The sequence below is a fragment of the Fistularia commersonii genome, chromosome 15 (genome assembly GCF_037954325.1).
Source record: "Fistularia commersonii isolate RoL2024-O1a breed Wild chromosome 15, RoL_Fcom_v1.0, whole genome shotgun sequence".
NCBI lineage: Eukaryota > Metazoa > Chordata > Actinopteri > Syngnathiformes > Fistulariidae > Fistularia > Fistularia commersonii.
In genome coordinates, this window is record NC_141298.1 from 9,967,203 (window position 1) to 9,987,861 (window position 20,659).

Consider the following 20,659-nt stretch of genomic DNA (forward strand, 5'->3'; position numbering starts at 1 on the left):
TCACGCTGTATTTTTACAGAACAAATCGGAGATGAACTGGGTTTAAAGTTAAAATACATTGAACAACAGTGGTGTGATCCTACATATGAAGGGGCTTGTAAAACTTATCTGTGAAATATACAATATCAACATTTTTAGTGCTGTTTTTTTTTTTTTTTTTTTGAAGGGGTCATATTGAATGCAAGAATAACGATTATTGCTGTTACTCACTTTTTAACCGTTTTTATTGTGCACATTGAGAATAACGCTATATGTGTTGAAGTTTGATTAAAAAAAAAAAAAACACAGAAATACAGCTAATATAACTAATCTCTATAAGGATATATTACTGTAATTTCGAGACTATCGAGCGCACCTGAATATAAACCGCACAGGCAAAAATAACAAAATAAATCTATTGGACATATATAGGCTGCAATTCGCTATAAGCTGCAGGTGTCCATGTTGTAACATGAGGTATTTACACAGAAACATTTTTTTTTAACTCTTAATTCAATAAAAACCGGTAACACCCAAAGATATGCACTGGAAATGCTTTTTTGCGCACTAAAACCATTAGTCGTCTTCTTCAGCGTTGGAATTGAACAGCCTCAGAATTTCATGTTGATTTCAGTGGTCGGATGCGATGAAGCTAAATGTTTTGGCGGCATGAAGCTAGTTAGCCCAAAATGGTTTAAGCCGCATTGTTCAAAGCGTGTGAAAAAAGTAGCGTCATATTATGTCATATTATCTACAATAACTATAGTTGTAGCCCTTTATGAACACTATCGTTTAATGATTTACAGTTTACCGAAGTGCCTGCACACAATGTGCACTAGGTGAGTCTGCACACCCAAAGCTGAACTCAACTTCCAAGATGTCCATCTGCACTGTCTCCACTTGCAATCCCATGAACATGACTGTTCGCATTTCACTTTGTGCTTTATTTTAACTTGCATTATCCAGTTAGTACCATTTCATTTTCCTGTTACTATAATACACTTATTTGTGTTTTTGTTGCGATCTGTCTGGCTTCACTGCGGACGGCAAAATAAGAATTTCATCGTGCAGGGAAACACGTTTCCAAACAATAAACACTTTGAACCTCGAATCTTAAAAAGTCATCACTTGTTAACTGACACTTACTACAAGCACCCTGAAATCAAACCCCATCAAAACGGTTTATGTCGATATGATTTACGTGACAATATATTTTGGAAATGGTTTAGAGTGTTGCCCCGAGGGCAGGTGATGGAGGAACGGGGGGGAATTCCCGCCGCTCACCGTGAACTCCTCTGTTCTTTGGGGGCGTCCATGGGGATTTTCAACCCTTTATTGGCGAGCGCCTGGTAATGGGATGCCAGCTGTGGAAATCCGCTGTCTTGACAGTGACTGACTTGGAGGAGTGTTTCTTTTCGGCGGCGAGGTCCCCGCGCGGCTGGTCGGGGGCGTTTTTTTCAATTATTCAAGGCCACTTCCATTTGGGGAAGTACACGGCGGGGTTCGCGGGGGGTCTGCCCAATCTCCGGAGTGGAACTGGATGAATGTGTTAATCACTCGCTTCGTTTTTCACCAGTCACTTGGCGACACAGCCTCCCAACACTCATAGCCTTGTTGTTATTTGTTGTCAGTTTTTTTTTTTTTTTGTTTGTGGTGTTTTTCTGCATATGATGTCGTGTGGAACAACTGTTGCAGCCAATTGCTTAGCAGCGATGGTAAGATGTCAGTGACACGGCGTCTCTAAAGGACATTGTGACTCTCCAGAATAGTCTATCTTAGGCCTAATAAAAGTCATCCCGCCCTCGCGGCCATCCTGACTGATGCGGTTTTAAACGTCTTTGCAGTTTCAATGAAGCCATTTTCCAAGTGTGTCTTTTGTCCACACCACAAATGCAGTTGTTGCTGTGATGCGGGGCGGCAGCGGCGGTGGGGGTTTAGTATGCATATGCAATTTTCTTTGATAGGATTAAGGGTTATGTTCTTTTGAAGCCGTCAGGGTTCGGCCCGTGGAGGGTAGCGGAATAAAAACAAATCATCTCCATAACAATTTGTCTCCCATCTCCGCGTTTTCTGCTGATACCACCGTAAACTGAATTATTTTCCCCGCTCCCGGTCTTTTTGACTTTTAACGCACCACATGTTTCGGCGCACGTCTACAGGCGTAATAAGCCCCCCGAGCCTTAGGAGATATGACATTTATATTTGCGGCTACGCTCGTATGAATGTTAATTACGGTGCGTGTGGGGCAGCGGTATGAGCAAGAAGCCCGAGCCTCCTCTTCCACAACGGAACGCTAGCAGATGTGCGGTTTCAGTGTTGGCCACGGCTCACGGTTGCTCACGCAATGGGCTAAAAACTTCAATTATCTCCGGGTCCGCTGGCGCTCACGGGAACATTCACGGGGATGTTAAATGTTTCTGAAAGAAAAGAAACAAAAAGATAAAAAAATCCAGATCTGACCTTTGACATTAATTTGCACCAAACAAAAGCAATATGGAGTCCAGCTGCAAACAAGATGTGTGAATGTAACTCAGTGCACATACAGTACAGTACATCCCATTGTAGATGCTGAACAAAACCCACTAACAAGCTTTTCCAGACTGAATCTTATATTTATTTATCTATTTTAACCTCACCCAGGGGGGATGTTTGCATGGTGGTGGGGGTGTAGATTCCTGGATGCCCCTGGGTGGGAGGGGGTGTCTTGTTTCGCTTCTTTGTTCTCGAACGCCATAAGAGAGACCCCCCCTCAATCTGTCACCGTCAGGTACCCCTGGGGAGACCAGGCCTGATAAATACAGGGGGGATTTGAGAGGACACTTAATAGTGCCTCTTCATGACTTATATATGAGTAGAGGGAGAGGAGCCGCTGTCCATAAAACACCTCCAGACAAAAACTGCTTATCCAGGGGCTTTGTGCTGCTTTCCTTATGAATAATTTTGAAATTGTTCATGTTTTTTAAACAGAGAAGAGCAAAGAAACGCGTGCATCTATAGGATCATAAAAAAAAACAGAAACCTCCTAGCATGTGGGTTAGATCATTTCAAATCCCCTCTTCGTTCATTATAGAGGGATTTCTAGCGTATTTCCTGTTGCTTTGTTGTTGTTTTCCAGACGCCGACGCTCAAAACGTAAACCAGGAAGATGCAGAATGACAATGAGACAATGAAATCTTGCAGGAAATGCTTGGGAGGATCTTTCATTTTCCCCTTGAACAGACGGGCTGCGTTAGCTCAGCGGAGAGCGCTCGGCGCGGGAGACAAAGAGAATCATCGACAGGACCCGGATTGAAATATCCCACTGAAATCGTAGCGTCCGTTATGATCCGCTGAGGGCGGTCTTTCACCCCCGCTGGCAATTAAATCTTTATTAGGGAGTCTTTTCTCCAAACAAGTGGTGCTTAAGGAGTGGTATGTACAGCTGGAGGCCCCCACCCACCACCTGAGCAGACAAGGCCCGGATTAATTTAGGCACATCATCAGATTCAGCAGTTTTCCTCATCCACGCTGGTTCAGTGAAATCCGTAGAGGAGCTGGAGCACAAAATCCAAACCCAAAAGTGTGTGACCTGATTCCTGAAGGGAAACGGAGAGTGGAAGATTGCCATCCACATCCTGCCGCTCACTGGTGTTCGGCTTGTTTATAGTTGTTTTTTATTGTTTGCAACAAAACAAAGTGAGCCGGGGTATATAAAGGTTTTTAGAGTCCGTCAGAACACGGTGCAATCAGCCGTTTGTTTATGCCGTAACCTGTGTGGGCGAAGCCGCGCCGCACGCCCGCCTTAATCGTCTTGTCTGAAAAAGAACTTAACAATGGCACCGTGGCGCGTTTGTGTCTGTTTGCCTTTTGTGCGCGTCCCCGTCTTTGTCCCCCCCCCCCCCCCCCCCCCCCGCCCGCGCAGAGGCTCATCGCCGGGGATTTCTCGCTGTCAGCCAGAAATGCTGACGTTCGACGGTTTTCCGTGAAATCAGACAACGCGTTTCCAAATGTCGAGGACGCCAGACAAAAGGATCATCTGCTCATGTGACCTTATGAATATGAAAGAAAAAGCCCCCCCCCCCCGTACCATTAATTATCTTCCGCGGTCGTGGACAGGCAGCTAAAGTAGTTTCGCTCGCGTTAAACATTGCTTTGAAATTGAGCATTAATTTTTTCCCTTTTTGCTTGGAAGTCGTTTCAAATGTATCCGCTTCATCCCTAAATCTGCAGGCATCACGGTTTTAAACATCACACACAAGATGTATTTCATGCTTCTTTTTTTTTAGTTGTATGAAAAATCAACTGAATAATTCAGTAATAACCTTTTTTTTTTTTTTGAGAGTGTAATAGCCACCACAGGCCAGGAGAATTCAAGGCCCAATTCTGCGGCTCCATCCTTTTTCCTTTCTAGTGCATTTCTCTTTTTTCCTCCGCATTGATAGCTCCATTGACGCGTGTAAATATTTGTGAGCAACGTCTTGCTTATTTGACCTATAATTCCCGCAGCATTGAGATTGACAGGGGCTGCAATGATGTCTCCCTAATGGGAAATTTTGCTCAATAGGAAGTAAAGTAATGAAAGTGGAAACCGTGCAGGACTGGAATGTGTTTTTTTTTTCTCCCTTTCTCATCCTCCTCTCCGATCCCCTTATTCAGAGATGTCAGTGCCACTCGCTCCCATCCATTTTTTTTCTTTTCCACAGCGGCTGCCAGAGCAGACTCAAAGTAGGTTAGAGACTTTGTGTGAAAGGATAGTGGAAGAGTAGCTCTACTTTGCAATAACTAGTCATCCTACTTAAGAGATGACCTGCTCTCCGGACACTGGCGATCAGTGAAGACATGAAACTCCCACCAGTCAGTGCAAAAATAGTAACGGATCACACGGAAGAACACTAAAATGGAGTTTCCTATTTTGCAGACCATAAGGCGCTTTGCATTATAAGGTGCAATATCAATGAACAGGTCTATTTCCGTTGATATGGTGCACCGTGTGATTAAGGCGCGTGATAAAACATACGATATATAAAGCAATTCAAAACAGTCAGTTTAGTCGAACTTCATTCATCTCGTTTTGTTCCCTTGGAAACTCTTGTTTGGTCTTCTTTACTCGCTGCCGTTCATCCGCTTGCTTCCTCCACTTCCGTACCATTGATTCATTCATGTTGAATTCTTCCGCGGCTGCTCCATTCCCATGATCTACTGCGTGACTGATCGCCTTGAGTTTGAATTCTGCTTTATAAGGATGTCTTTTAACAGGTGCTATTTCAGGGGTCCTCATACACACTGATATACAGTAATATTATGTTTAAGCACAGTGCATACCACAATTACAAAAAGTGGCGGAGGTAAGCGTACTACATACTGTTTTCTGATTGGTTTATCATTTCCAGCAATAGCGGACACCTGAAGTTGGAACAACGTTGCATTCCAGCACTACATAATTAATTATCTAATGTTGTCTGACGTTGCAACCCATATTCGACCAAGGACCGAGTTTAATACGTCCCCGTGTCAGGTGGGAACGGTCCGACAATCAATCAAGCGGAGCGGCTTCACCGCTTTCCGAAGTCGCACTAAAACATTTTGACAGATGTTTGAACGCAGTGGGCCGTATAAAATTGGTTGAATGTCAGTAAGCACAAGAATTCATACATAAGGTTCATCAGATTATAAGGTGCACAGCTGATTTTTGAGAAAATGTACTGATTTTAAGTGCGCCTTATAGCGCAAGAATGAAAAAAATCCAACTCATCTATGCCTGACATTAAATTTGTTTCCTGATTTTTTACCAAGATTTGTAGTTTGCTATGAATGTGATTATTTTAAATTAGATTGGGCATCACGGTGGTGCAGTGCTTAGCACTCCTGCCTCCTAGCAAGAAGGTCAATTGGTTTCAATTCCAGCAGGGGGACTTTGCACATTCTCCCTGCGTCTTTCTCCGGTTTCCCCCCACGCTCCATAAACATAACGTAACAAATCTGTAAATTGCCCGGATGTGTGAAGGAGAGGGTGAATGGTCGAACATCCAGAGTGAAGCCTGCTTCTAGCCCAATGACACCCCAGTGGTATAGATAATGAGTGAATGATTAAATTTGATGCTTCTACTGGGAAAGAACTCGAGGACACCAAGACTGCACACTGGATATGGAGGCTTTTTTTTTTTTTATTAAGCTAAAACACTCTCAAAAGGCTTGCATTTTCCCTCTGATTGTGATCCCTCTGATCCCAAATATAAAAAGGCATCACAAACAAGAGCTCTGTGCTCAGGAGGTGCGGACTGAGGCCGATTGTGCCTTCGGCGAGGGACGGTAAAAAAGAAAAACGTCTCCCAAAAACGATCCTCTCAGCCTTTCAGTTCGCAAACAATGATCAACGCGAGAAGTTCTCACTGCGACAGAAACAGCGTCAGTGTTTCAAACAGAGCAGAGGGAGATGCCTCCATTCTGCCCCCCCCACCCTCCGGCAGACGCTCGGCTGGAGCCCCCGGCCCTCCCGCCGCCGAGATCCATCTGCCCGCTCACTGAGCCCGGGCCCGTATGATAACGCCGCCGTTGTGGGAGCGGCGACGCGGCTGAATGCTAATGCCGGAGCGGAGCTCACCACCTGCAGCCTCTTTGTGGCAGTGGGAGCAGCGCGGTTTTTCAAGTTTGCAAGAGGCCACGCATTACCTCATACCCGGAGGAGACCATTCGGTACGTCTCAATATGATTCCCAGGGAACCGCAACGAGACGTGGACGGACTCCAACATCATTAGAATTAGAATAGGCTGGCTTGCTTTGGCCGGGCTTCCTCTGAGGTGATTGATCGGGCTTTAGCCCGCCGGTCCTGTGAGGAAGAGGCCGGACGAGCAGACTCCTCCTCGCTGATGGCAAAATAGCGCTCAAGGACGCGCAGTCGCCAGAAGACCCTGTCTTTTAGCCATTAAAGATGTGCTTCACGAAAGCGACTGTGGAGAGAGAGCTCCATCGAATTAATCCACCCCGTGCAGCTGATACGCGGCTAAAAAAAAGATTAAACTCGTTTCAAACAGCGATTAACGGAGTCGATACTTGGCCGCCGACGTGGATCTTGTGGCCAGCTGCCAAAGCGTAATCGATGTATGCTAAACACTGCGGCTGATTTTATTTGCTTTGTCTTAATCTGAACATTTTTGTATGTTCCCTGATCCGCAATGTCCCCGTTTGTCCCAACTAATAAGAGATTATCTTCACGGTCAGAGGCATCGATGTCGACAGGCGTCCGCAGCGACGACCGGAGCGGCGGAAACACTAAATGGTTTGAAATAAATACTGTAGTTCTCGGTTGAATTGGGAATGAAGCGCGACAGCCATTGTGTGGATGAAATTCTCATGTTGAAAACAGAATTAAGTGGGAAGGGTAATGTCTTTATCAGAGCACACGGAACACAAATGATACAGTACATTTAAAAAAAAAAAAAAAAAAGAAAGAAATTGGCAGCAGAGCTAATGTGCTCTTGGATTTGAAATTGAATTTGCTGTTGCTGTACTTAAAAAGTCAAAGCGCAGTATTGGGTTTCAGATGTGTGTGCTGTTTCTATTAATATACCCGGGGTGGGATAGAAGTGAGAAATCCGTAATTATCTCCATGTTACTGGCAGTTCCAAACCGAGGCAGCCGTCGTTTTGAAGCTTTTCTTTTTAAATCCACCGTTTCCTCGCAATTAAAAGAAAAAAAGACAAGTCAATTCATATTAGAGCACTTGCTCCCATTAATCCAACATTGATTGCAAACTTTGTCTGCGAAGCATCTCCTTCTCCGCCGGCAGTGGCAGGCCACAATCACAGCGGCGCTTCGGGGCATTCAGCAGAACGCAGGCTAATTTGGGAGGCCACGGTGGGAATCGCCTGACGATGTGCTGTTACATTTATAGCTGCATGGGCTCGGCTTTGTCCCTCAGCAATCAAGAACTTCACACAGTGAAGTTCCCGATTGATGAATATTTAATGTTGGACCTTATCTTTCAACTCGCTTTATTGTCCTTTTGCTTTTCTCCTCAGTAGCTTCCGAGTCGTCCTTTTATTTTCCCTCACGGGCGTCCCTTGTCATAATATCGTCCCTGCGAGTTCGCACGGCGTCGACCTTGAAAGCATCTGGTCTTCTTGGCTCCGGTTCGTCGGGGTCTAAGCGACGCCTTCGTGTTTGCGACGATGCTGGAGGTTGAACACAGGCGAGCCTCAGCTGCTCGGCCGCTAAACAGCTGGTCATTAGGGCCGGCTTAGAACAGGTACGCTCGTCCGCGATAACCCCCCCCCCCCCCCCCCCCCCGCCCCCGGAGCCATCGGATACCCCATCGTCTGGTTTCCGTGGCAACCCGAGCTCCGGCAAGGCGACGGTCGCATGGTTTTCACACCGCCCTGTGCCATCGGGGTGCTTGATATAGTTGCGTCGTTACAAGCGAGGTTAGTAACGAGGTCCCCTGAGTTTGGATGGACTTGTAGAGACAGACGTCTGTGCACTTTGTCCTGCTGAGCGTCAAGCAGGAGCTACAGGGAGACCGTTGACCGTTGAAAAGACTCACGGAAAAACCTTTCACATCTAAAGACTAGTTTTTAGAGATTTCACAAAGACTGTGAATCTTCCATGGTCACTATTTAGAAGACTAAGCAAGATTCTTTCAGCATTTTTTCCCACCATGCAACGTTTTCCCCGGGTATTTGTAGAGCCTCTGCTATTTCAGTCTGTTTCTTTTCCTTCTCCGCTCAGTGGTGATATGTCAGAGAGTTGGCATCGTCCGGGCCGGCCTGTTCTGCCCACAGCTCCATCATCCCCTCCTCTGTCTGGACACGCCACACTGATCGGGGCGTCCCTGCTGCCGATGACACTCTGCCGATTGTTTGTCTACCAGGTTTCCTTTTTCCAATTTTGTTAGATCTCCATCTATTGGTTCTTGATTGTGTTATGTCACCGTAAAGATTGAGAGATTTGGCATTCTATCAAACACGCGTGATACTGTCGTAAACCCAAGATAAGGAGCTCAGATTACTTCCTTATATTTAACTATTGAGATGACGAGAGCACGCTGCCACTCCAGAAGTTTATTTCCGACTTTTTTTTTTTTTTCGCCCGGGCATCAGACTTGGTGACTCGGAAACCCTCCCATCACCTTCACCTCTGTTTTTCTTCTCCTTTGTATTAATGTCAGAAGGGCGAGTGGAGATTTCCGTGTCTGAAGTGGACTGACCGCTATGTGCTGTCATGTGATCTTTAATGGGATTATTACAGGACCTGGATTATTTTAACTGTTTGATCCGTGATGTGCACACCTTGCCATCTGTTTTGTGTTACATGCGAGATGTATAAAGTATGCAGGAGGTGGAGCGCAACACAGTGCCGAATTCTTCTAGTTCTATGTAAAGAGCAGACCGAAGGAAAAAAAAAATCAATGAACCAGTCAGAAGTTTCATGGATGATGAAGTCCCTGATGATCACGCCATCGATTCTCTGCCACGGCTGGTTTTCGGTTGGCCGATTAAAGAGACGGCTTGTTATTTGTGTTCGGAGCATCAAATCCAATTTGAACGGGAAAAGATCAGCACTGTCAGAAGTCCTCAAGGAGACTTTCGAATTTTCCATTCCTGTCCAGTTTGGTAGAACTACAAAAGTGAGCAGAACAAGAGGCACCTTAGAACAGTTGCAGCGATAACCTACTTTGGAGGTTCTCAGATGCAGCCAAATCCCCAAAAAAGATGCCAGAGACCTGTGAGCTGAACCAGGATATCATGAGAGTCCAACGCAGCAATGGGCCAATCCAAACCCATTGGTTGAGTTCAGCCTTTTGTACAGATATGGCCAGCTGGCTAATGGGACAGGGAATGTATTGGTGGAAGGACGCTTAGCTTGGACCTTCCAGGCAGGAGGTCCTCATTCACTGGTACCAGGCCACAAAGAAGGAATAAAGTTATTTAAAATTAAATCTATTTTATTTTCATTCGTCTTCCGGGTATTTCATTTTGAAAAATTGCCACTTTCGGCAGCAGCCTTTGCTAGGGCACTTATCTCAGGGTTTTTGTCAACTTATATCGAGACAGACACATCTGGAGACTTTGAAAAGATTTGGAAAAGACTGGTGGAAAACTATCATCTCACAACTGCTCACATTACATTACATTTGGCAGACGCTTTTATCCAAAGCGACTTACAATAGAGGACATAAGGACTGCAAATAACACTTGCAAATACAAGATGCACAGGAAATATACAGAACAGGCTCACATCTGAAGAGTGCTTTTTAGAGTTTAGTTTTCGAGTGTCAGTCCATACTGATGGGGACGTCCTGTGCCGTTCATACCGCTCTGGTGATTGTTTGGTTTCCGGTTTTGTCGTATCTCATCTATTGGTTGTTGATTGTTACGTCACTGCGACTCCAGTGAGGCTCCTCAGTTTAAAGTCTGTAACTGAGAAGTTACAGCATAAGTCGCCAAACTAACCCTCGCTAAAATGGCCCGCAAGCAAATGTCATTGTTGGAGAGCTAATTTAGAAAGAAGAGACACCAGAAGGGTCCTGGAGTGCCAGCAAAAAGAGCTGCATTCAATAGAAAACACCTATTTGAACAGGTTCATTGCAACAACCGGGTTGGGGACCACTGGTAGGGTTAGATGGAGGATGATGACCAGCATGTAGAGCGTTAGCAAGAAAAATAGCCGGAATCAAATCATTACAGAAGCAATCGGCGCTTTTCCTGCCTCCCCCCCCCCCCCACGAGGCGACGGGGAGCGGCGCTCTGCCTCCTCTGATGCTGAGTTAGCGCTGCATAATAGCCGTTCAGTGCCAGTCGGCCGATTGAACTGGTCTAATGAAAAGTCTATTCAGCGAGCCGTCATCTGTCAGCCGGCGTTAGATCGCTCTGCGTAAACACCGGCTTACAGCAGACGGAGGCCTTTTTTTTTTTTTTTGTAGCCCCTCATTTTCAGCCCCAAACAAACACCCGCACCCTATTTTCACAAAATAACGTTTCAGCCGCGACTATCGAACCCCTCATCTCACCGTGCTTTTGCCCTCCCCGCTTCGTCCACCCTCCACAGAACGGCACAGATTACGGGTTCCTGCTGCACCAGAACTCGGAACTCCTGCGAGCGCTCGATGAGCTGGAGAGGACGTGCACAACGCTGAGGGAGGAAAATGGCCTGCTGGTAAGACTAAAAATACCAGGGGTGTAAAATTGTCCAGGTTGCATGAAAGCCCACGACATCTGAGTGTGTTTGTGTTCATGAGCTATAAAAGCATGAATGTTCTTAATTTCAACCGGTTGCAGAGGCATAGGATACTCGGCTGCTGCTGTTGCATTTCTCCTCTGAATAGTTCTGCTGTCGGCATTGTGATGCTATTTTTTTCCCCCCTTCTCCATATGTTCAGAGGAAGAGCAGCGCCCCGGAGACGGAGGAGAAGGTCAGGCGGCTGAGGAGGAAGAACACTGAGCTGGCTGTCCTGGCGAAGAGGCTGGAGGAGAGGGCTCGGAAACTGCAGGAGGCCAACCTCAAAGTGGTACGCCCCTGCGCACGGAGGGCCTCTGGTGCCCCGCAGGCCGGTGCGAGCGTCACCCACCCACCCACCCACCACCCTGACCTGAACGTCGGGACCGGCTCATTATCCGGCGGCGCCACTCATTTTGCCGCATCGTCGCACAGCGTCCGTTAATGAGAGACTCGCGATTGTTCACGGTGTGATGAATGCGAGCCTTGTTGGAAGATTCCAAGTCACTCCTGTGCACTTCACCGCCTCCATAGAACGAACTGCAAGAGCAGTCTGAGCGACTTACATTTAGGACAGTTTTAATCCACCGGGGAGTGTTTGGGTTTTCGCTGCTGAGACCAGCACCATTAAATCTCATGTTTAAAAAATGAGAAGGGCCCACTTATCAGCAAAATGTAAAGGTCTTTTTTTTAACCCGACAATTTCTGTTTCTAAAACAATCCTAATTTTGCTTACTAGACCGTCTTCAAAAACAACCTCTTTAGTTTTTTTGTTTTTTTTTCCCTGTTTAAAACAGATCTTTCGATACAGTAAACAGAAGCTCTGTTGTTTCTCGGAAAACAAGCCTCTTCATTTTACCGAGTAACAGCATGTCATGTGCTTCTTTGTGATGTAACGAGTGAGGTTTGTTTTCAAATTTTGCATTAGTAATTGTGTAAATACATTACCATAAATGAAATAGTGTAGAATGAGCGGCTCGGGTAAATGGTTCATTATAATGTTGATGAATCAAGCTTTTTCATTTCTCCATGAAATTTCTTTATAATACAATAGAGAACAAGCGATAAGACTACAGCCTGTATCGGTTGATAACGTCTTCCACCTACGGGGTGTCATGGCAACCTCGCCATGTCCCATAACTTTATTGAAACATTTTTATTCCGACATATGCCATTTGCGACTTTCAAACCAATTTCGTGCGGGAAGTAACCGGCAAGTGGGGTGAGCGAATATGCCATCCTGCAGCGCCATGTTTACATTGGCCTCTCCAGAATCCCCTGCCTTGGTGTCTCCAGCACCTTTCAACATAGCTGCTTATGTACAAGACTGTATAGAAAGCTCGTGACTTCTTGCAAAAATGGCATTAGATTGTGCCGTAGGAACAGAATTCCAACACAAGTTGAGGACTCTCTCTAATTAATGGCCAGTTTAATGCTGACAGATTATCAACCGGTGTAGAGCATAATAATAAATATATGTTTTGAGCACCTTGCATCAAAGTGAGAGGGGTCAAGAGTAGGACGCGAATGAAGACAAATATCCATTTTATTTACTCCACCTATCCTCGAGAGCAGGGATGGGGAGTTAATCATTACAAGGGCCCATATGAGAAACTTGAATCGCATTGGAGGCCCAAACCAACAATAACAGAAAAGCAACACACTTGTGTAACATGAATGGAATACATGTTTCGTCATTATCTGTGGAGGTTGTCATCCGGGTCGGTGTGATTTCTTGTCGAAATCTTGTCGAAAAAGTTGCTCCTTTGTCCCCGACGAATGACATAACAACCCCCTTAGACCGAGTTTCTGCCAATCAACTCTACCATTCACGTAATGAGCTGCCGTAACCTCGACCCGACCAAAACCCTGGCGGTTATATTTGGAAACTCCTCACTTCCCAAGAAAGTCCATCTGCCATGACAAGGAGATTCCAAAAAGGATGTTTTGTCATTCAAGTTCTGACTGATTCCTGCTTCAGAGGGGACTCGAAGGGGTTAGAAGCCTCCAATTGACTTGTTGCACGCTTCAGGATTCACGAAAAAAATCGTACATTTTGTGTTGCAGGTGAACTCGCCGTCGCTGATGAGGCCCGGCTCGGTGGAGCAGTACAAGAGGGCCTTCGCCCGTCAGCGGGCGCGCGACCTGGCCCAGCACGCCGACGCGCTGCTGTCCAAAGACAAAGAGATCGCCGCCCTGCAACAGGAGTGCCGGGAGCTGGAGGCGCGGCTCGGCACCGCCAGGGTATTTCAGTCCATCTCGTCCATATCTCTGCATCCCTCACTTTCACTGTCTCTTCAAACAGCTTCGATTCATAACAACACAATGCTGCCCTCTAGTGGATACCACCGGCACTGTTCCCTCCCCCTTCCCTCCACACACCCACACACACACACACACACCCTCCTAAGCCCTTGATAGAAATGGCTGCGTCACTGCTGATGTCTGGATGACAGTGCAGGAGCAGGCTGCCTTTCTAAGTGCCTGCTTTTGATTATTTGTCGATTGTCCTCAATGTGAACGTCTGCCCTTTTGCAAGTAAGAGCTGCGAGGTGGATGTGGATCTAGTGACAAGTGACGCCGGCACAATTTTTCACCGTGGAGCGACAGGGAGGGGGGGGCGTCTGCTCCACTGTGATTGGATACTCGGCCAATAACATGTTTTATTCCTTTTTTTTTTTCCGGTCGAAAGCTTCACTGAAAATCTGACTTTAAGAGGTGGGCTTACGTGCAGGATTTGCGACGTCATAAATATGAAGGATGTCAATCCCGGTCTGATATTCAACACTCAGTCAGGTAGTCCAGCGCATGAATAGGGGTGTATTTGCGTTGTTACATATTCAGTGTCATAATAAGAAGGCATTTTAAGGTGTTTTTTTTTTTTTTCCTTTAAATATCACACATCCATGTGTATTGTAATGTGATCATCAAAGGCCTGATACATATAATATTTTTACATCTATACGGTGTTTTGGATTTCCAGAGAAAAATGAATAATGATATCAATCATTAGTGGTTGACTTTTTCTGTGCCCTATTGACCGTAAATGTCATTAAAAACGATCATGTCTTCCAGGGTTCCCCGGTGCCTTCCACTCGGCTGGAATTTGAGAAGCTCCTCAGGGAATCTCAGAAGGAGGTGCTGCGTTTGCAGAGGCAGCTGTCGGTCACGTCGTCCACCCTGCAGCGCGGCCACAGTCCTGAGCCCGAGGGAACCACCGAGGAGGCGGAGGTAGAGTCGAAAAAAAACAAACAAAAACGGCAGATTTGTTGTGTTAATTTTTCAAGGCAATGATTTTTTTTGTAAGTAAACGCAGCGTATTCTATTTATAAACAGACTGAGCTAATGTATTAGCCCCATGGCGGGTTGGAGGCGAGTGCTCGTTGCCTGGATATGCAAAAAACTGCACCCTAAGCTCGAGTGTATGTTTATGGTGGCGTGCGTTCAGTTTTGCCGCGTTATATAACAGCCTGCCATTGGATCTGATACTAATCTGCCACAAGCCATAATGAGATGATTCCCTGTCTTGAACTTGGGCCTGATCAAACATAACAAAGTCGCACACTCTGATCCCCCTCCATGTTTAATACTGATCCCCTCGCCCGGCGTTTCTTAGAAGCACCCCCTTTCACGCGCACAAAGGCACATTACCCCGCCAATGTACGACAGGGTTACGTAAGGCCTGTCGGAACTTCGGCAGCTGCAGAAAGGAAGGCGCCACTCCCGCTGTCGCGTCGTTGTCAAAAAGGCACTATTTCTGTGCATTAATCTGAGTTTAAACCGGTGCGCCGCACCGACGAGGTTTGTAATATTCTGTCCCCCGCCCGCAAAGTCGAGTGGATTCTCTGCCGGCGAGGCTCAAATAAGAATGCCGATTGTGGTAATCTCTCATTTGTGGGACGCACACACGCACTCGCAGTGGCACGCGCGCACCCAGAAAGGGGCCATGTTGTGTGAACTCTAATCCCCTCTAACAACAGAATGGTACAGTCCAGTAATCCGCTCTCTGTTGCTGTGGCAGCGGTGAGAGGGTTTTGGGTGGTAGGTAAGACTCCGGCCGCTCCAAAGACTTTTCCATCTAGCCCTGCTCTGGATAACTAGCGGGCCGAGGGGAAGCCTTGACGTTGCCACAGATTGCACGGAAGGGGTAGGTCGTCTTTGTCGGTTTTGTCGTCCGCATGTGTGCATGTGTGTGTCGGTGGTCTGCGGCGGGTCTCCTTACCTAACCTCACGAGCATCTGCCCGGGATGTGAGCCCGGTGCCGTGCAGGATTCAGAGCCGCGGTGGTATCGGGGGCTGCGACGAATCAGACGGGAGAGAAAACCAACTCCGGGAAGCGGGTGTTTCGGTAAACGCGGTCGCGCAAAGATTATTTATATGTCGCGAGCCTTCTGTTGCCATCATGATATGATTGACGACTAAGGGGATTTTTCTCTAAGCTTTATTTTATTTTATTTTTTCAATATCCCGGTTTAAATTCCGCCCTCGACTGGAACGGACCACTTCCTCCACGCCGGGGACGGTGATATGCACGAGGCCTAGTCAAGGGCAGCCTGTCACACACCCTGTTTTATAACAGTCCAAATGCTTCCCCGGCACTGAGTTTAGGAGGCGCCACTCGGTGTCGTGGACGCCGGCGCGCTCGCTGAACATCAATATGCTCTGTATTAAAAAGAAAATCAAGGGCCGGGCCAATCCATTAAGGTGCTTTTAAAAGAAGTGATCCAGTTACCTGTTTCAGTAGTCTGCAGGGATTACACCAATGTGCTTATGGCATTCAGGGCCTGCTGAATGGGATCTGGCCCTACTTTAGTACGCATGGTCCCAGGTTGTACTTGATCCTTAATTATACATGGACCACTCAGTGAGGAGTGCGGACGCCGGCATCTCGCCGCGCAAGGGGGAGACTCGGTCCATACGGGCTCGTATGCACGGACTCGTTGCAGAAGCGCACGCCGGTGAGCACAAACTCCGAACATGGCCGCCTCTCCTGCTCGGGTTTATCGATGATGGTTGACACCTGCACCTCGACCCCACCGGCTGTTTTATTCTAAATATTCTCCTCACATTCGCTGCGATATCAATTGCGCCCTGTTGTTTCGAAGCCAGCCGCGTCCTTCCCCTTTTTTTTTGCCAAAAGTCACTTTAAACCTCCTGGTTTTTTTTTGCCGGCATCGCGGGATAAGCCTTTTATTTAGATCATAAATCCCCCACACCCACGTCGGAGGAGTATGGATCAGAAACGGGAGGGGATTCACTTTGGTTGAAATAATTCCCCGCCGTCTGTTAAAAACCTGATGAAGCCAATAAACGAAATAAGACGCGCGCCCATCACTTGTCATCCTTCACCTCTTTCGTCTCCATGACAACAAAACGCCGCGTATACGAAACAACGTCAGAGGCTAGCGTCGACGCATGGTGATTAAGAAATGAAAATAAACATATCAGTGCGGTGATGGAAGGGTTTAAGGGTTAGTTCTCTGCTGATGAAGGGAAATATATTCCTGCGTGTGTGTGAGAGCGGCTGGTCGTCCCCGCTGTCGGTGTGCAAATTACAAACTTGATTTATTTAAATTCAGATAGCTGTATCTGACTATTTGTGCAGTTTTCTCAAAAGCGGTTTAATAATTGTGTCTCTTAATACGCCCTCAAACATTTTACATGAAAAAAAAAGTCAGTATTTGTCCAGCGCTGTTAAACAGATCATATATTTTCTGAAGAACATCAGTCCACCAGGGATCTAGGGTGGACTTATTAGACTTGACATCTCATTCACCAAACGCTCAGCCTAGCCTGTGTCCAAGAACGCGCCAGCTGATTGTTGTTTCCAAACAAAACGTCTAGCAGGATTCAAAGATGATCAGAAATCCGCTTTTGCCTGACAAAAACACCAGAGGAGCTCTTATGTGGCGACAAGGTTCAGAACGGGATCGTTCTTGTCCTGGAAGGAGGCTTCAGGAATGGTTCAGAATCAACTTTTTTTTTCCCACGGTGTTGACGGAAAACAGATTTAATTATGCCGGCGTCTGGCACTGCGATGAGCCACCCACCACCAAGTGTGCGCTTTAACTTTATTAGACTTCTAACTGATGTCTTTAACTCAACACATCAGGCTATTAGGCCCATTAGACTCTTTGACAGCTGATTCCATTAGACCTCTTGTGGAGCCTCAGCAAAAAGTGTCCTTTTCTATCGCTGAATGACTCAAGGTAGACCAGTTTGGGCCCATATGTGCACATTATTTATCTTAAATAACAGTCATTTTTACTGCGACGGCGCAATGTTCCTTTTCCATCGTCCATTGGAACCACGGATCTCGTTTTCCAGATCTTGTTCATAGGCGTCTTTCCGAGTCCGAGTTATTAGAGAAATGTGGTGCCAAGTGGGCGAGAGCGACGCACCTTCTCCGAAGGGTGTCAGTTTGGGAAAAAAAAAAAAAATTAATAAGGTCAATTCCATTTCTCTCCTGGAGGTCAGCTATCACTTGGCTGCAGTGAATTGCAGCAGAGTTTGACACGGTTTGTTTCGTCATCGCAGACGCCCGAGCCGTCATCCGGCGTGGCCCAGGCTAACGCTCCTGGTGGCGGCTCCTTTATTCCTCATAACATTGTCTAAATGAGACATTATGTAATATACTCTCTGTGTGCCCATTTGTCAAAACTATGTCAGGATTATATCGCATGTCGCCTGAAACTGATTATATTCTTTGAACCCGACATTGTGAGCTGGCCGTACCGCGAAGCGCCGCTCATTTAAAGGCCTCGGGCCGACGCGGGCCATCACACGTGTTGTTCGGAAAACACATCTAGCTCTGTTTGTTTTTGTTTCAAGCAGGGATTTTTTTGGATGAATTCAGGAAGGGTTGATTATTTGGGCCTCCGCACGCGCCAACCCAGTCCACGGCTGATTCGTCGCCGTAAGGAAGTGGACACACTTAAGTGCGAAATATCTACCTTCAGCTTTATACTGAGCGTCTTATGTGCATCGATCCACGGAGAAGAGACGGCGATCAGAAAAATCAGCCGCTCGGCGGATTCAAAAGTCCCGTCCCCGTGCTCCGTTTGTCCAGGGGCCAATGGAATTAGTGCCTCTCGCTGGCCTTTCGTCACCACTACTAACACCATCTGCTCCGCGCTCCAAAAGATAAAGGATAGTCTCGCTTAGCTCCCCAGACCTTTGACTGATTTGATGCTGAACTGTCAGCCGTGCGTGGAGGTCGACGGCGTCCGCCATGACGCTCGGGCCTCATGTAATGGAGTTAAACGTCGAAACACACGCAACGAAATCCTCCAAACGGTGTCCTTGGACTTGAGTTGTCCCGATGTCGCAGTCCACTACAGCCTGTCTGTAAAATATCTTTATAATGAGCTGCTTCCTTTCAAGAGGATGAATTTTGAAGGGATCATATTTAACTGATTGATTTTGAATCGCCGCGGTTTCCAAACAATTGTAATGAAGAAAAGAACCGGCAGGAGCAAACACAATTCCACATGACGGACATGCGGGGATTTTTTTTTTTTTTTTTTTTTTGAAACTCCCTGAAGTGACAGAAAGCAAAACCCAAATGGAAATGTCACCGAGATTGAATTTTTTTTTTTTTTATCCGTCAGGTTTTTGTTTTGTGAATTTTTTGAGAGCGTCTGGATGCGTCTCCTGAGGAATCCCGTCGCCCACCTGCGGTTGCCTTTTTTAAAATGATGTAAAGGAGAGTGTGAGGAAGGCGAGATCCCCCTCCCAATCCCCCCCTCCCCCCTTCCTGCAGCACGTGGCTGAGCACCGTTGATCCTGTTATTGGGTCATGGCCTTGGCTGCACTAGCACAGTTCTACTCTTGAGCATAAGTAGGCTTGCTCTAAAATTAGACACTGATTCCCGACTCTTAACCCCTAACCAGTTTCAGGCTGACCCCCCCACCCCCGTACCCACCTGGATCTCAGTTGACATCACCCAGTAAGTCCAGAAAAGGAAGCCGTGACGCCCCAAAAAAGTCCGGCCCGATTATGGAGGAGCAGATTCCACGGCGTTCCGGGGATTCCCCCGCCTCCATAACCCCCGGATTATTCATCGATTGTGGTCGGACCACCGGGGAGGAGGCCTGCTGATAATCCCCTGCTCACGGTGGGGTTTGGGGGGGGATTTAATCGTGTGCAAGGAGAGGTTTGAAGTTCGGCCACCAAGACCAGAGGTGTTCCTTTAAAAGCAGCCCTTTGTGACACTAATGTTTTCAGTAATATGTACCATAATTTGTGCTGCAAGCGGCATTCACCTCGGACTCCCTCTCGCCTCTCTCGCGCCAGGTTGTTGGTGAAACCCCTTTTGTGGCATTAGATGAAGCTCCGTCCCGGTGTGAGGAGACTCCCTTAGAGGAGAATGAGTCGGGGCTGCGAGTGACGCCCCCGCCGGGCCTCAGCCCGACCCGCTCCTCCCCGGACGATCGCACCGAGGAGCAGCGCCTACAGTTTCTGGTAAGTTTGCGCGGCGGCAACTCCCACGCAACTCGCCGTTAACGTCCACAGGGGGTCAGATCATACGACATTTACGGCACTTTGCGCTTCTTAAAGCTGCCTCGCCAAAGTGGCGGGCAAATGAAGCGCTCGTCGTCTGACGGAACCCGGTCGGCCCGCCTCATTTAGATCACTGACATTTTAATTATTTTCAGGAAAACACCATCTTGTCTGGATGATCTGGCCGGATTGTTTTTGCGTTTAAGTCGATTGCAGCCAGAGAAACAGTCAGAGAGCGAGATTGACTGCTGGTGGAGCTGCACTGACTTAAAGAAGAGACAGAGAGAGAGAGGTTCTCTGTTTTCACTTTCCAAGTTGATTACGACAATGTTACACCCGACCAGCAGGCCGCAGTGTTTTCCCGTGCCCGTTCAGTCAAAAGGCAGAAGGAGGTGACCGAAAGGATCCAGACGGGGTCTGTTTTTCACTCGCCGGGATGTTTCGCTGACTCTTGAATACGTCCAAAATGATGGGATTTCGCCCTCAATGGCGCCAGTCAGACCAGTGCAAACTGGCTTCACGTGCCAATTTTTCCTTTGTCACATTATCACTAACACAGTGAAGCATTTTGACCTTGGGTGCCCAACGGCTTAGCGGAGTCCAGAAAAATGTATTCTCAGGGCTATAAACCGAGAGGGCTGTGTAATGCAGACGCGTCTTGGAAGCTTTCACCCCCTCCCTCCGCTCAGCGCCAGTGCCTACATATGTTTCTGGATCGCGGATATTCAGCCGTACTTTCTCCTCGGCTCCATGTGAGGCCGAAGGCCGGATTCAGTGGCGGCTGTGTTCCGACGGACGCGTGGAGAAGGAGTACGGTCAGATTTGTTATGTAATGACAGGATTATTTTGATCTTGTCCTCTGGAAAGCGAAGCATTGCACATTAGACAGACCATATCCCCACCTAACTCAGTGCAGTGGTGTTTTTTTCCCGTATAGATCGCACCGGCCGAAATACATAAAATAAGAGTCAGATAAGGATAGGTGA

General features: G+C 47.1%; 1 protein-coding gene across 15 annotated transcripts in view; it reads left to right on the forward strand.

The window, feature by feature from the left end:
* tspoap1 (TSPO associated protein 1) overlaps nucleotides 1–20,659 on the forward strand; it is a 54,218-nt gene that overhangs the window by 12,453 nt on the left and 21,106 nt on the right. For all 15 annotated transcript variants that reach the window (XM_086160845.1, XM_086160858.1, XM_086160846.1 and 12 more), the window contains exons 2-6: nucleotides 11,003–11,110; nucleotides 11,334–11,462; nucleotides 13,238–13,414; nucleotides 14,246–14,401; nucleotides 19,467–19,634. In XM_086160845.1, the coding sequence (XP_086016971.1) occupies nucleotides 11,003–11,110; nucleotides 11,334–11,462; nucleotides 13,238–13,414; nucleotides 14,246–14,401; nucleotides 19,467–19,634 (738 nt within the window). The remainder of the gene's footprint in view (nucleotides 1–11,002; nucleotides 11,111–11,333; nucleotides 11,463–13,237; nucleotides 13,415–14,245; nucleotides 14,402–19,466; nucleotides 19,635–20,659) is intronic.